Source organism: Varanus komodoensis, unplaced genomic scaffold (genome assembly GCF_004798865.1).
Source record: "Varanus komodoensis strain SLA01 unplaced genomic scaffold, ASM479886v1 scaffold6_2, whole genome shotgun sequence".
Classification (NCBI taxonomy): domain Eukaryota; kingdom Metazoa; phylum Chordata; class Lepidosauria; order Squamata; family Varanidae; genus Varanus; species Varanus komodoensis.
The window spans coordinates 16,523,707-16,541,066 of NW_025336346.1; the positions used below are offsets into that span (position 1 = coordinate 16,523,707).

The following is a 17,360-nucleotide window of genomic DNA, read 5'->3' on the forward strand; positions in this document are numbered from 1 at the left end:
CACCATATTTGTAAAAATGTGTATGATATAAGAGGGGAGGGCATTTGGTTTTCATAAATGCCCTCAGCAGATTCAAAGGTGAGACTACAAGAGCAGAAACATATATGGGCAAAAAGTATGCTAATCCAGAAAGATCAGATGCTAAACAAATCATCAGGGCCCCTGGACCATGAACGGCTTCCCAGAGATTCAGGGCTTCAGGTGAAAGACTGGGGTTCCAGCCTTAGTGGATCACTGCCTAAAGCCATCCCTGGACTTGACTACCGTCTCACAACAAAACTGACATTACAGTGATTGCTGGAGCTAATATATCGCACATATATTATATATCACTAACACTAATATATCATCTTTGCTAGCCTAGTGCTGGATTTTACATTGTCAAAATGGAGGATCAGCCACTACTTATTTTTTTAGCTCCCAGCAACACTGGAGTGTCCCAGATATAATGTGAAACTAACTCTGTATCTGGTAGAGCCACATTTCAACGTTTGTAGCCCCCTCCTACCATAACCAAATGCAGACTTCACTGTATGAACATCCTCAACTTTTCCCCTCTCCCCTTGCCTCCTCCACCTTTTTGCTTTGCTTACCATCTTTGCTGATGAAGAGTTATGTAGGACCTGAAAGCTTGCACAGTATTTTTGCTCTCTGAATTGAACTTAAGATAGTTATTATGGTGATAAAGATTGGGGCATTTTTCTTTTGGCCAACACAGGTGCCTATTTCTTAACTGTCCTGTGTTGGGCATCTTTCAAGTTGAATATCAACACCCTGGACAACATAAGCAATTCAGTATATATGGATGGTGTAAATAAACAAGTCAACAAAAGGGAGAATTTCAAAAGAAAATTATTTCCCATATGAAATATGAATCATAGGAAACGGCAAGTGAGACAGACAAAAGCACTGAAGAAACAGGCAGCCAGGAGTACTTTGGGAAATGGCTTTGGCTTCACAATTATGGAGGGAAGAACCTGCAAAGAAGGACCCTTGACACAGTGGGGCTTCCTTCACATAGGACTGCACTGTAAGAGGTGCAAGGATCATATAGAGATAAGAGGAAACTGTCACCAGCAGAGTAGGATGCAAACCCACCCCACTGGGATCATTTATCATCATACAGCCTGAAACCTGCCATTCACTGAGTATGTATGATTTTGGAGAAATCATATACCTACCTGTAGAAATCTAGTGATTCTAAAGGCACTGGACATACGCATCGCTACAAAAATTAATGCAACTGATCCCTGTCTCTTAAGCACCATGCAAACGTTTACCTACAAGACTTGGTAAAGCTGGCAAGATGAGTACAACCTTACAGTGGAGTTGACTGGATCCTTTCCTTAAGGGAAAGAAACATGATTAATGGCTGGTGTTCTCAAAAGCTTATCCCCTTATCCTCTGCTATCCAATCCTCTGTTCCACTGTTCATAGGATGCATTAGCGCAAGGAGAGCCAGGAACAGCCCAAGACTTGTACTGCGTTGTGCAGTCTCCTTATAAAACAGCAAATAAACAGGCCCATAGGTAGATGTGGCACTTGGTCCGGTGCTCCGGCATCTTACTGCCAAGAGCAAGCGCCCTGCCACTGCACAGATTAGGAGCAATTCAATTTACCGCATTTTGTAATCTTGCCAAGAGCAGTGATTGGTTTTCAGAGGTCAATCTACAGAGGGTGAAAATGGAATGCAAACTTTATGCCAGCTGAGCTAGACAACCGTGCTCAATACTTTCTAAGAGCTCATCTGAAAATTGCTTTAGTTCTAACAGAAGTCCATGTTTCTTTCAAGCTGGGACATTCAAACTACCTCCCACCAAAAAAAAAAAAAAACCTCTCAAATTGCGTCTCTCTGGATTGTCTCCAATGCAAATCCCATTTAAAGTAGACCCACTGATATGAATGGGGCTTAATTAGACTGATGTTAGATACATCCCAGTACATTACTGTAGGACTGCTACAATCATCCAAGTTCACACAGAGCAAAGTGCATAGAGTGCATTTGTGCAATCCAGCTCTTTGCAGGAGTTTGTTCGGTTGCTTTTGGGGAGGGCAGTAAGCCCCACTGAATCACGTTTGGATTTATATCTAAGAATCTAAGTCTTAATTGGAGTTCTCTGGAACCTTCAGGTTCCATGAAAAGTTGCTGGGAGTTAAGAGAAAGGTTGTAAAAATCATCATCATGTTTTCCCATCTATGTGTGTGTATTTATAATATAAACCCATTCACGAGTTATTCAATCGTTTCAATCATCTGAACAGCATAACAATTAATGTTTGTATAAATTGGTTCCAAAACTTAAATAAATAGTACATTGTTACTTTTTTAATGCAGGAGTTCCCTGAGCCATGAAAATTACTTCAAGGTTCCTCCAAGGTAAACATGTTGAGAAAAGCTGACCTACATGTACATCTTAATCTTGCCTTCCAGGAAGTCAGATTAAGGTTTTTGCCTAGTTTAATTACTCCACCAGAGTCTTTCAGTTTTAAGAAAATGTACAATTTAATGAAAGGGATTTCTATTTTCACTGTCAGAAATCAGTTTACAATGTTATTTTTTTACTTTTTTGAATTTTTTTTCAGAAGTAAATAAAGTAACTGATCCAATTTTCAAATAATGGGATCTATAAAATACAGGAAAATAAATAAAATGGATGAGCTAATGATGGAAACTGAATTAATTATCAGAAAGATAACATCTAAGTATTAATTTCCTTAAAAACCCTGATTTGGTGATGATTAGATCACAAATTAGTGGCATTTAATTTGAGTGTATTGAATAAAAGGATGTTTCATCACTCAAAAGGTGAGCAAAATGAATGCATTTGCAAATGACGTTTTCTTTTCTTTAGTATGTCTTCTGTCAAGATTAGTAACATAAACATCCCAATTCTTTGAAAGTGTCGCATTTCCCTGTGTTAGGCAATCCATTCAAAAATGTGTGAGGCCAGTGGCTAAATTATTTTGCCTCCGTTCAAGGCTCAATTGTCTAGAAACTATTTCAGGACCTGGCTCATACCCTGAGGATACAATCCTACGCAAGTTGAGACAGAAAAAAGTGTAGCTGTCTGGAGCATGCTGGCAGTGGGAAGACTTCCATCTGTCCACACTTGTACAGGATGGCACCCTGAGCTGCAAAACCCACCTATGCAGAACATGAACATCTGCTCCTGGTGAGGTGTTAAGTCTTCCACAAGTTCGGTCCCCTCTTCAATGGGGAATTTTTCTCAATACCATAAATTGCCCTAATATTTATTCACATATCTCAGTTCTGATTTATAGGAGAGTCCATTCTGAAGACTGAGGCTCCATGCATACCCAACTCGTATGGAAATCAATCCAATCCATAACAATGAGGCTTACTCAGGGTAGTTGTTTGAGGACACCCTGAAATTCAGGATGGGGTCTATTATGTGGTGACGGAAGAGAAAGAAAGGACAGAGGGCTGAACAGAGAGGGAAACTGCAGGGGAAGCAAAAAGTCAGCTGCAGAATTAAGTAGAAGGCTGCCAACTCCTCTACGGATCCTGATCCTCTGATCTGAGAGAGGCTTCCCTGTAACTTGGTACACTAATCATAAGCCACCATGGTTTTAGTCACAAATAAGGCTCTTGCCACAATTTCAAATGTGCAGCCATGGTGAAAGTGTACCACATCTTGTTGTGCCATGCACAAATCAGTGCCAGGGGTTATTTGAGGATTAGCAACCCTCAGATAACCCAAGATCAACCCACGTTTAATGCCAAATAAACCACGTTGCCCAAGTTAGCATGCTGCAACAAGCTGCATGACAATGGGACCAGGAGAATCACCATTTACAAAAGGGAACCACAGGACAGGAAGGAATCAGCTGTGGTGTAACCACCGGATGCTTCCCATAGATACAAAAGGCTTCCTGTGGCTTCTTTGAATATTAGTAAAACTCTCCTTTTTATCAGTTCTGCTACAACTGTTATAAATGAAAGGACAAAAATATTTGCCCTTCTTTCAGCTTAGAAAGAAACAGGAATCCAACTGGATCAAACTAATCACTCGTTTGTGTCTGATGTTCTCCCTATAGCCTTTTTCATTAATGAGACAGAGGAAGAAAAGCACGCGTATGATAGAATTGCTTTGACTCAAGAACTAAGCAGTAGCTAAAAGCTTTGGCTGCTGTACTGAACATGGTGATTGGGTGTTCAAATCTCATTAAATATTGGGATTTAAACAGCCTAACTATATAAAGGATTGGAAAAATGCTTCGTGTTTCATCACTCCATGTTTCTGAACTGTTGTGTTTTAGTGTTACTGCTGTTATCCATATTTTCTTTTCGTCAGAGATATAAAGAAAGAAAGCATTCTCAAGATATGACAAAACTACCCTCCAATTAACAGTAGTCAAAACAGCAAATAGACTGAGTTATTTGCAACTATTTATGAATATGCTTCCAAGAACTGTGATGCTATGCTAAACAGATAGCTTGGAATTTTGTCTAACCATTTGGAAGGAGAAGCTAAAAGATTGTCACTGTACAAGTCCAAAGAAAAAATTAATCCCTAATATCCAAGCTCTTCAGTCATACCTGAATATAAATAACACTTCAGAATAGCCCTTTGGGAAAAAAAAATATTTGCAGGCTTAGACCTAATGTTGCTTTTGTGAAATGAACAGAGTTCCCTCTCTGCCAGTCTGTAAAATTTTGGCCCAGAATTGGGGAACCCTTGCAAATGATGTGGGATATAGTGCAGAGAGGCTGGAGATTAAGGAAGTGTTTGTACACTTCCTTACAAGAAGAAAGACCCGGTTAGGATCCAGAGCTGCTCAATGTACACGTTGGGCAGAAATGAGCTTGTTCTAAACCAGCAATGAAATGAGCGGTATCTCTCTTGTGGAAAATGACAATGCCACAAATGCTCGCTCTTCCTTTTTCCAAGGGATTCCTCTTACAAAAGTTTCTTATTAAGTTTCCCTTAATTCAAGGGATTCCTCCTACAAAAGTTTCCAATCTTACCCTTTCACTCAACGTATTGTTGCCCACACGTGTGCATTGTGTTCTCTCTATAGCTGGCTCCCACCAAGCACAGACACGTACATGCAAGACCTTTCTCTATAATGTTCCAGCAAAAGGCATGTTGATAACAAGAGCTACTGCATTCCAATTAACAAATGTACCCCTCTGGAATCATAGAACAGTAGAGTAGGAAGGTGTCAAGAAGGCCATTGGGTCCAACCCCCTGCTGTCGCAGGACACCAATTTACACTATCTCACTCAGAAACACACCTTACAAAAGAACCTATAGCAATAATTCAGATCTTACAGAATGTATTTATTTGCTCTATACCCCACTAAGGCAGCAAAGAGTAATAATCAAAATTTAAAATAAAAGCTCAGTTTAAGCAATATAAAATCATCCATTAAAAACACAACAATAAACAAATAAAAGCAACACCCAACCCAACAGTCCACCTTACACGCCATAGGCCTGCTTGAATAAAAATATATTTGCCTGTTGGCAGAACGATAATAGAAAAGGGGCTAATAAAGACAGTGTTTGTATGATATGATATTGCTACCATAATGGATTGTTGTGTTGTATGAGCCCATGTTAGTTTCCCCAGGCTGGTCAACAAATCTCCCCAACATCCTATAGTTTGTTCCAGGGGTTTCTGTATCCACAGTGGCTTGTCACCCAGATGACAAACCCCATCAGGCATATGGGGAATTGGCTACGGAGCCTCATGGCACAAGTGGCAAAATACCCTTGCTGCTCTAGCCAGATGGCTCCTAGGTGAATTGGCCACGCCAAATTGCCCATTTTGCCCAGCCTGGCAACCTCCCATCCCTGCTGTGAGCCATTTCAAGCATGCAGCAGCGTTTTTTCCTTTAAAAAAATCCTTTGGAGGGGAGACAGCAAAAGCTGGCCGTCAAGCTGGCTTTTACAATCCCCTTTTTGAAAACTACAAGGGACTGCCCCAATCATCTACCCTTTAAAAAAATGCACAAAACTGTATGTGTAAATTGACTCTATTTACCTGTACAGTTTTCAGCTCAAAAGTACTATTTAACCCTTTCTAAATCCCACTTTTAAAATGGAACTTCCACTTTGACATTTATTAAATACATACACATATATGTGGGATCTCTGCTAGTTTTCCACTTCCCCAAGATGCTAGCATTTGCAATACTGAAGGCGCCCTTGGGACATTTGAGGTCCCCCAGAAAACCTAAGGATCCTGCTGGAAAGAGGGTATTTAAGGCTTTCTAAGCTTCATTTATAAAGTGGGATTTAGAAGGGTTTATACATTTTATTTGCAAAGTGTAGCTACCAGTGCATTTCCCTCCTGAAAAGAAATGTTGTCACCTTTAATATATTTTAAAAAGGCTTAGCAAGTTGGACAAATCTTCAAACAACACTTGCAAAATACCAGCCTTTAAAAAAAAATCTGAAAATACCTATTCAACTTGTTAGAGGAAAACTTGCAGTCTTTTAACAGGGAACATGCTACAATAGTATTTGTGTATTACATGCAGCAGGGAATTTATAATCCTTTTTTCAAAATAGCTGAATAATATCCCAACAAATTTTAACATAATAATTCTTTGATAACACATTACAGTTTATGAGCAGTTCATATTCACAGTGGCTGAATGTAATAGGGAATCCTGTGGCAACTTCCTATTTTATCATGTTTTGAGAAAAAGTATTTTTCACCATTAGAAACTGAGATTCTCTGTGGGATCTCTTCAGCTTTGCCCGACGATTTTGAAACCAGATCTAAAATTTAAAGAAAATACACACATGTGACAATATAATACCACATAAAGGGACATAAAGGGTCCAGATGAGGACAAGAAAATTGATCAAGGGTTTGGAAACATTGCTCTATAAGGAGAGACTGAGAGAATATGAGACTGTATGTTCAGCCTTGAGAAGAGGAGACGGGGGTGAGGGGGGCACATTTCACTTCATAAGTACCCAAAAAGCTGTCACAAAGAAGGACAAGATCTCTTCCAGCTCATAGCAGAGTGTAGGACATGGAATAATCACCTCAAACTGCAACAACCCAGATTCAAGCTAGATATCAGGAAAAGTTTCCCAACTGTCAGAGCAATGTGACAGTGGAACCACCCACACTTGTTGTTGTTGTCAGTTGCGAAGTCGTGTCCGACCCATCGGGACCCCATGGACAACATTCCTCCAGGCACACTAGAGACATTCCAAAAGAAACCAGACAGTCATCTGAGTGGGACAGTGTAACTTGGTATCCTGCACCAGCAGGGGGTTTAACCTGATGGCCTTCTTGATCCCGTTGAATCCTTGTATTCTATGCTTTTATGATAAGCCTTGGAATATGAGGCCTAACTGTACAACTGTACAAAGTTTTCATACTTTCTACCATAAAGGAAATTCTACCATAGGCAAATAAAGGAGCAGTTCTACTGGTCCACCTAGCTCAGCATTACCTACAGTAATTGGCAGCAGCTCTCTTGGCTTTCCAACAGAAAGTTCTAGCTATAACTGGAAACACTGGAGATTTAACCTGGGATCCTGTGTGTACACTTCTCAGGCTGTCCCACTAACAACTAGCCCATCTGGTTAAGGAATTATGATGCATGTTTATAGGCAAAGTTGAGATAATTCAAAAGAGGACAAGATTTGTGTCCATGGGTAAAGAAAGGCTAAATTTGATGGCTGGTGTTGGAATATTTGATTGTGTTTTCACTGAAAGGGAGCCTTCATAGGCTAGAGATAGGCTAGACATGCACATGGTGGGCATGTTGTGATTAGTGCCAGCTGGAGCCTGGGGTCAGACTAGATGGCCCGGAAGACCCCTTCTGATTTGCTCTGTTTCTATGTTTCATGGAAAGGCCTGGCTTATAACGACCTGACTCTGGATTCTTGATAATTTAGTGACATACTAACATCTCCCATTACCCCAAAATGTGACACTACTTTTAGGATTAAGTACTAAAACAAAGTTAAAGCAAAAGAGGAAACTCATTGGCAGCTTCTAAAGCAGGAAGTTTCGCAATTCATTAATATTCTGGACCAAAAGCAGAACACATGGAAATCATGACTGGGACATGAAAAGAATACACTAAATGACATTCAATATACATGCAATTAATCTGAATTTTTATTAAACAAAAATTGCTTGAAGCAGGCTTACAGTACTTCCAATGCACTTTCAAATGGTCAGCATTTTCAACTCAACTTTCTTTGTAAATATGTTAGCTACTATTTTAATTTTCTCATACTATTAAACTACCATAGCTGTTTGGAGACTACAGTGCAATCCTCTAATGGTTTACTGTGATATATGTCCCACTGTGTTCACTGGGGTTAAACCCTGGTAAATTTGCTTTGGACCAAAGCCTTAACTTTTGCTAATATAAAAGTTATAACCTTCTGTAGGCTGCAATTCTAGATGGGGCTAAATCACACTGGACTCTGTATGAATTACTTCTAAGTAAATATGGATAGGATCACACATCTGATCTCTTAAATCCTGGTAACTTGCTTGCTGGTAGGCAAAGCAAATCCAGTTGTTTCAGAATAAGTTTATATTAATGCAAATACATGCGGAATGAAGAAATACGGGGGGCTTTTTTTCTGCTTTTCCTCCTGTAAAACACCCCAAAGGCAGCCGCATCAGTGGTGGTCAGAATCTTGGCACAGCACTATTATTTCCATTCACTGTGACAAGTATTGAGCTGACAACACACTTGCAAACACTCAAATATTAAAATAAAACTTTTTTAAAAGTCACCTGGATTCTGTCTTCATCTAAATCCAATTTTTTAGCAAGTTCTTCTCTAACATCAATGCCAGGATAAGAGTTCACCCTGAAAACATTTTCCAGTACTTCAATCTAGGGAGGATAAACAGAAACGCAATTATTTATTTCCACTGCAGGAAAAAAAAAAAAAAACAGAAACAAAAATGCCCACTAATTATTTCAAGTGAAGTTGAATCTTCTTATAAAGATTCTGGCTGACTTCTAACCCTATATGTATCAACTCAACTGAAATAAGCTAAGCTAGGTCGGACAAACAGAAGCGCTTATTATTACCGTAGATCTTTTTATTCAGCAAATGTGCAAGTATAAAGACTTGAGTGAAATAGGCACTTCTGAATTCTTCCTAATAAATGCGCTCCTCCTAAACAATGTGCAAAGCAAAACATCCATTCTTAGCTCTGTGAATAGGTTAAAAGTACTAAATCCCTACCTGGTTTCGCGTGAATGCAGTCCTTGGCCTCCTACCTCTGTACCAACTCAATTCCCTTTTGTAAGAAAGCCTTTCATTGACTGCAGAATAGTTTTCGCATTTCAGGACTCTTTCTTCTGCCTCTGAGGACTTGCTTGCATTAAACAAAGGGACTGCATAGGAAATAGCAGGAATAGGCAGGCAGCGGCTGCAATCTTCTCCTGGAAAGTCACAAATCCAAAAGTATTTTAATATGGCAACTCCTGAGATGTTGGGCTTCCTAATTTCAAAATTAGGCAAAGCCAAGGAGAGCTACCTGATATTTTCATTCCAACTTATCTGATAGATGCACACGGTTTGTAGTATCAAACCTGACCACAAGGTTTAAAAAACTTAAGAATGCTGAAGCTTCCATCTTACCCAAAGCCTTGTATTTATCCACCCACGGCCTGTGAGGCTTTGCAGCTGGAGGGCCATCTTTTTTCCGCTCCAACCCCAAAATGCTTTCAATGGAAAAGGAACACGCCGTGTTTTTGTTTTCCCCAAGCCTGGATTTGTTGGGATGATGATGAGAGGTTGCACCGAGAGAACAAAGTGAACTGCTTGCCATTCTTGTTTCATCCATCTAGGTACCAAACGCACCATAGTTCAGGTTTTTCCTTTGCAGGTCTTCCTTACAGCTTTTGTTGACAGGGAGGTTGGATTTGCCACGTCATTAATTAAAATCTTTTATTAGAAAGTTTTAGCATGTCAATGAAGATTCCCCCACCAAGAGGCACGAGGAGTTAATTGTTTATTTGTTTGCAAGTAATTAGCAACTAATGGTGACACCAGGGGGGCCACCAAGAGGGACAAGAAGTGTTATCTCCTCTAACCAGAACATCAGACTTAACTTTCTCAAAAGAACCAGAGCACAAATATAGCACTTCCCTTTTATTTGAAATCATTAATGTATAAAATCAGTTTTTAAAAAAAATAATACTACTCCAATGTTCTCCACTTACCTAAACATAACAGCATGATAGGAAACCAGTCAAGTAATAAGTAATCTCATTTAAGTGAATTTTCTTCCAATGAAATTTTAAAAAATAATCTCTTAATGCTATTAGGGTAATCCTGATGAAAAAGCTTTGGGTTTTTTCATATGCATATGTAATAGTGAACATGGTCAATAAAATAACAATGGAGTTTGGCATAAGGCACACTGCAGCGGGTTGGCAATGTTGTCAGAGCTCTGTTAATTGTCTTCCAAGTGTTTGGATTACAGAAACAGTTGAACCGAGTACTTTGAAAAGGTAGAAATGTGTTTCCTTCTTCTTCTACCTCCTTCCACCCAGCCTGTAATAGTTTGATGCCACTTTATCAAAAGGCAGCATATGCTGACACTCAGAGGAATCCACTCAATACTTGCACAAAAACTTTGCAGTACGAACCCATGTAAATCACGGATGAACAATTGCTCCATGTCAGCAAAGCAGGATCATACCCTGCCTTACCAATGCTTAATGGACACATTTTCACCATAATCCAACTTGGCATGTGGGGGGGTGTGTGTGTGTGTGTGTGTGTGTGTGTGTGTGTGTGACCTATGTCTCAAGACCATTGGAATGCATGTCTGTCATAGTTTCTACAAAAAAACTCCAACCATTTAAGAAGCTACATAAAGTATTTATTTAAAAGTTTAAAGAAAAATACATTGATAAACAGTATTTCCATTATGTTTGTCACCAGGGTATCCCCCCCCCCAATATTTTCAAAGGAGGAATGGAAAACGCAGCTGCTCCTAGCATTTCAACATTCTGCAGTGCAGGAAGATATGGGTTTATTGTATTGTTTCACTGCACAGGAGCTCCAAGTATTTGACGGAGGCATCATCATAGGCAACCCTGATTTCATTCAAGGAAATGGGATTGCACCAGTAGTAGCCTCTTGGAAAATAGCAAAGGCCATAGCAACAGCTTGTTGCAAGAGTCAAAAAGGCATTGTGCTATTGTTATAAATAAAATCTTCTATTATTGTGAAATGTGGCTTTTTTCTCCTTTCCCACACACTAATAAAATTTGTTTGTCATTAAGGAGTTCAAGGTTCTCCATCTCCTCTCTTTCATTCATGATTAATGTGTAGGAGAACTGTCAGAAGGAAAAAGGAAAAGAAAAGAATAGGTGGTGTATGCAAATACCATTGATTGTAGCTCAGAGAAATTTGGTTTTCTAGACAAGGATCAATTCTTACTGTTGCAGATTGGTTTAATCTTTTTGTATTGCTTGGAGGGCTACCCCAAGGGGAAGGAATTACTCAAATGAAGGGTGGACCGACCAACATCACCAGCCAGCTATATGTCTTTGTAGTAGGGTTGTATAGGACATAACCAGGCTGGCCGGCATTAAATGCAGCAAGCTAGTCACGTTTTCGTAATGCTGAAGCAATTGGAGCCAAGTAACAGAGGCAGGGCTTGTGAAATCCTACACTGCTCTGAACCCCAGGTAAGCGGAAACCACTAGAATTCAAATGTACCAATCAGCATCCATGGTGGGAATTTCAGTCCAATGAGTGTCTGTTATTGCTACCTGGTCACAGAAGGTACAGAAGGAAATGTACCAGGCATTCTTGGTGGATTGCCCTTTCTCTTGTGATTCAACATAGTATTGCAAATAAAATCCATTTTTCCCTCTCCCCTCTTGTACTTGATTGGGTGTGCACATCAAGGCCAGTCTGCTTGTGTCCTGCAGTAATATGGGTGGTTCAGTGGGTGTGAGTGGTAGGTAGGAAGCTTCTCTGCTGGTTCATTTAGCTGAGTATTGTCTGTGTTGACAGCAACTCTCTGGCGTTTCAGGCAGGAGTCTCTTAGGCTTGCCCAGAGATGTTGGGGATTGAAACTGGGGCTTTTTGCACACAAAGCAGGTGCTTTAGCATTGTGCCATGGATGCTCCCTGCAGAAACAAAGGGGAAGCCCTATGCTCTCTGTGTTTCCATTTTTAGTCTTTGTATGAATGATAGAGTCTTAGAAAAGAAGAGCTGGAAGGGGCCAGAAGGCCATCGAATCCAACACTGCTATTGCAATCATACCATCCCATTCAGATGACTGTCCAGATCCTTTTTGAATGTCTCCAGTGAGGGAGAGCCCACAAATTCTCCAGATATGAGGTCCCATTGTCTTACTGCACTGACAGTGAGGAAATTCTTCCAGGTCTCCAGTGTAAATCTGGCTTCTTTCAACTTAAGCCTGTTATTTTGTGTCCAGGGCTCCGGAATAAACTATGAGATCTTGTTCTTCCTCTTTGTGACAGCCATTGAGGCACTCTCTCCTCAGTCTTCTCTTGAGGCTGAACATGCCTGGTTCTCTTGATCTTGCCTCCAAACCCTGAATCATCCTTGTTGCCTTCCTCTGTACCCTTACATCTCAGGCAGGTAAATAAGGTACGGATGTTCTTTGATTTCTCAAGCAGTGGTCTTGTGGCAGCTGCCATTTAGAATGGTATGTGGGGATGTTCTCACACCTTGAATCCTGAGCATGCTCAGCTGCTTTTCTTTCGCCCAATGTTTGATTCCTGGGTTGTTCCCCATACAAGGGGAGATCTCCATCGTCCTCCAACAACAGCCTATTTCTTGTGTCCTGCCACTGTGGGAAGGTGTGGCCTTCCTCTTCCCTCAAGCACAAAGAAAGATACTGCAGCCACATCGCTCCACATTTAGGAAATTAACTACTCCACTTTCAAAACTGCTGGGCTCTTAATGTAATGTATTTCCCATTTTAAACTTAACCTGATATAATTATATTTCTATATATTGTTAAAGAGTGATATATGTCTTAGATAAAGCCGAAAACCTTATTGATGTCTACTGAAGATAACCACCATTCCCGCTTTATTATGTACTGAAATTATTAACAGCTAAATATAGTTCTATAATGCTGCCATCTAGTGTTTGTAATCTCTTAGTGAAAAGCATTCACAAAACTTTTTTTCACAGGGAGAAGTGTAGGTTTTGCTGTGAATGGTGATAACAGGTTCATCTATAAAGTAAACTAAACTTTAACCCAAAGATCAGATATGCCATACTTATGTTCTTGTGAAATCAATGAATTAATCACCTGTCCTTTGTATGTATCCAGGATTGAAAATGGTTTTCATGGGGGGAAAATCAGAGAAATTTTTCATAAGGTTCTTTGTATATTGTATTGTAGGCTGAATATTGTAGACTATGCAGAACCATGTTTCCTGGGTGTTCAAAGTAAGAGAGTCTTACTTTGGATCTTCTATATCATACTATACTATTGGGTCTTCTATATCATAAGATGGTCATACAGCATTGAAAAGTGTGAAAAAAGAGATAGCCAGTAATCTACCGATGGCTATCCCTAAGAACTAATTATAAGTTAACTATGGCTAGATAGCCAAGTGTCTAACCAAGGGGTGCTGTGCATGGAAAAATGGACTGTGGACATGTGTAGTAAGTCTGGGTTTGAAAGGACTGGGTTGTAGTTCCAAAGTTGCAAAGGTTGATGTGAAGTGAATTGGTCTAGCTAGGAGAAATAAAGAAGAATTAGAGTTTGTAAGGTTGCAATCCCCCTTCATGGATCACAGCCTTGCAGTGGCGAAGGGGCTTGTGTAGCTCAATTAAGCTATGAGCTAAGCTGTGCAGGGGTACCCAAGATGGACAGGTCATATCAGAGAGCTCTGACAAAAGGTGATCCACTGGAGAAGGAAATGACAACCCACTCCAGTACCCTTGCCATGACCCCATGGACTGTTCTAAAGGGCAAAACAAAATGGCACCGAAAGATGAGCCCCTCAGGTTGGAAGGTGTCTAATGTGCTACTAGGGAAGAGCAGAGGGCTAGTACTAGTAGAGGAACCTGGAATGTTCCAGGAACCTGGAATGTAAGATCCATGAATCAAGGTAAGCTGGACGTGGTCAAACATGAGATGACAAGACTGAACATAGACATCTTAGGAATCAATGAACTAAAAGGAACAGGAATGGGTGAATTTAATTCAGATGACCATCAGGTATACTACTGCAGGCAAGAAATGGAGTAGCCTTCATAGTCAATGAAAGCGTAGGAAAAGCAGTACTGGGATACAATCGCCGAAATGACAGAATGATCTCGGTTTGAATCCAAGCCAAACCATTCAACATCACAATAGTCCAAGTCTATGCCCCAACCACTGGTGCTGAAGAGGCTGAAGTTGACCAGTTCTGTGAAGGCCTACAACACCTTCTAGAATTAACACCAAAAAATGATGTCCTTATCATCATGGGGGATTGGAATGCTAAAGTAGGAAGCCAAAAGATAACTGGAATAACAGGCAAGTTTGGCCTTGGAGTACAAAATGAAGCAGGACACAGGCTGATAGAATTTTGTCAAGAGAACACGCTGGTCATAGCAAACACTCTTTTCCAACAACCCAAGAGCCAACTCTACACATGGACATCACCAAATGGTCAACACAGAAATCAGATTGACTATGTGCTCTGCAGTCAAAGATGGAGAAGCTCTATACAGTCAGTAAAAACAAGACCAGGAGCTGACAGTGGCTCAGATCATGAGCTACTTGTTGCAAATTTTAGGCTTAAATTGAAGAAAGTAGGGAAAAGCACTAGGCCACTCAGGTATGACCTAAATCATATCCCTGATGAATATACAGTAGAGGTGACAAATAGATTTAAGGAATTAGATCTGATAGACAGAGTGCCTGAAGAACTATGGACGGAGGTTTGCAACATTGTACAAGAGGTAGCAACTAAAACCATTCCAAAGAAAAAGAAAGGAAAGAAGGGAAGGGAAAGGCAAGGGAGAAAGAAAAAGATACACCCAATTGAATGCAGAATTCCAGAGAATAGCTAGAAGAGATAAGAATGCCTTCTCAAATGAACAGTGTAAAGAAATAGAAGAAAACAATAGAATAGGGAGACCAGACATCTCTTCAAGAAAAGGAGATATGAGGGGACCTGTTTCCTGCAAAGATAGGCATGATAAAGGAGGAAAATGGCAGGGACCTAACAGAGGCAGAAGAGATTAAGAAGAGGTGGCAAGATTACACAGAAGAACTATACAAGAAATAGCTTAACATCCCTGCTAACCAAGATGGGGTGGTCACTGACCTGGAGCCAGACATCCTGGAATGTGAATTCAAATGGAACTTATGAAGTCTGAACAACAACAAAGCTAGTGGAGGAGACAGTATTCCAGCTGAGTTATTCAAAATCTTGAAAGAGAATTTGGTTAAATATGCCAGTAAATCCTGGCCAGGGATCAGACTAGATGGCCTGGGAGGCCCCTTCTGACTTGCTCTGTTTCTATATTTCTATTTCATTTTGACTCCAAGTCTATCTGTCAACTCTTTTGGAAGAATTAGCTGACCTAGTGGGCATGAAGACAAAACTTGGCAAAGTGGAAAGACACAAAAGGAGGTCTGACTGCAGTCATTCTAGCTGGACAACCTGGGCAAGGCAGTACTAAAAGTGGATGGGCTTCCAACAAAAAATAGTTCACACTCTCTACATATTTTATGCTATGTAGTCACACAATACACTATAGAAAAGAGAATACAGAGACAGAGGCTACCATCTGTAGAATACTCCTGTAACCACAAAGAGGTTTGGAGGTTACCTTTCCTAGGGTCAGGAAGAACCTGAAAGATTAATTTCCTAGGATTCCTCTGGATTTTTTCCCCAGCGGATAATGCTAGGCTGTGGGGAAAGTCCTGAGAATGAAGCAAAAAGAGGAAAAAAGTCTTTTGATTAGGCTACAAATGTGATTCTTATTGGTGGTACTAGAAGCCTAAGTTAATTAAACGGAATGGGCCAGGTGTGGATGCAGGAGCACTGAAGATTTGAAGCCCTTGAGTTTAAGCCCATTGTTTAATGCAGGGAACAAAGAAAGCAGGAGTGGGTGTCACCAAGGCAAAATAAACAAAAGAGGGGGAAATGCCCTTTCGGGGGATGGTGGAGGACAGGAAGGCCTGGAGGAATGTTGTCCATGGGGTACAGGACTTTGACTTTTCACTTTTCGACTAGACTAACAACAACAACAACTGCCATACAGTGATCTCAATAGGAAGGTGTCAGATGGACTCAGACCCAATAACCTCCTAATAGTGACTGGATTTCTGAAAGCATGAGGCCTCTGTCTGGTCAGAATACTTAACACTAATTTCATTAACAGCCTGGGGGTATGCAACTGTGTCTTGTTATATTCAGATTCATTTCCTTATTGCTATGCCTTAAGCTAATTGTGATGCATTTGATTTGGTACTATTTTGAATTATTTGTATTGTGAATTCCTTCCTCAACATGTGACTGGAGACAAGATTCACTAGCAAGATGACTTGCAAAAGACATTCCATTCAGCCCAAGGTCTTTGACTTATCTTGACACCAGGCACCAAGCTGAACTTCCTAGAGTGATAGTATTGATAATATGGAGTAGCTCATCTGCTCTGTTGAGACAGATTGCCAGCTGCTGAAGGGCAGTAAGACCAGACGCATAGGCCAGCCACCCCCATCAGGGAAATGAGCACAAGCATTGGCACTTTACCATCTAATCCACTTAGCTAGACTTCTTGAGAATTAATAATCTGCTCCAGTCACAGTGGGGAGGGCTGGGAAGATTCAGTGGCCAGATGCAGCATCTAAACTATGCAATCCCATGAGATGCACATTGTTACCAGATGTGCTCTTCTAGGCACATGCACAAAATTTGTCCCTGTTCCTGGTCATATGGGTATACCTTGAGGAGAGGTAAACATGCAACTGTAGAACGTTTTCTGCTGAAAATGTAACTTCAGTTCACTTTTCTCGTTCCCCTTTCCTATCTACATTGAAAAAAGAAAAAGAAAGCTTGAACTATTTTACCTGTATACTCAAATATCTGGCAGCCCAACCACCACAATCTCAGCATTTTTAAAGTGAGAGAAAAAATATTAAGTACAATGGAACATAATGACCTAGAAAGTGCACCTCAGTTAATCATTAAAGGCCTTATGTTTTCTAAGCCAATTTAGATCATGTAAAGTAAATATTTGATAATGGAGTCATTTTTATCCTTATGACTTTGGATCACAGATACTAAAATAATCTATTCTTAAAGTGTTTGATATACCTTAAAAACACTATTACTCAACTATACTCAGGACTAGCCAGACTTCACCTGGAGGACTGTGTCCAGTTC

The 17,360-nt window shown here is 40.3% G+C and overlaps 1 protein-coding gene across 1 annotated transcript; it reads right to left on the reverse strand.

The window, feature by feature from the left end:
• Positions 1 to 6,655: 6,655 nt before the first annotated feature.
• On the reverse strand, positions 6,656 to 9,799 carry HESX1 (HESX homeobox 1). The gene is made up of 4 exons (XM_044451475.1): positions 9,610 to 9,799; positions 9,211 to 9,410; positions 8,751 to 8,852; positions 6,656 to 6,754 (listed from the first exon to the last, which is right to left on the reverse strand). The coding sequence occupies exons 1-4, from the start codon at positions 9,797 to 9,799 to the stop codon at positions 6,656 to 6,658; spliced, it is 591 nt and encodes a 196-aa protein (XP_044307410.1).
• Positions 9,800 to 17,360: the final 7,561 nt, after the last annotated feature.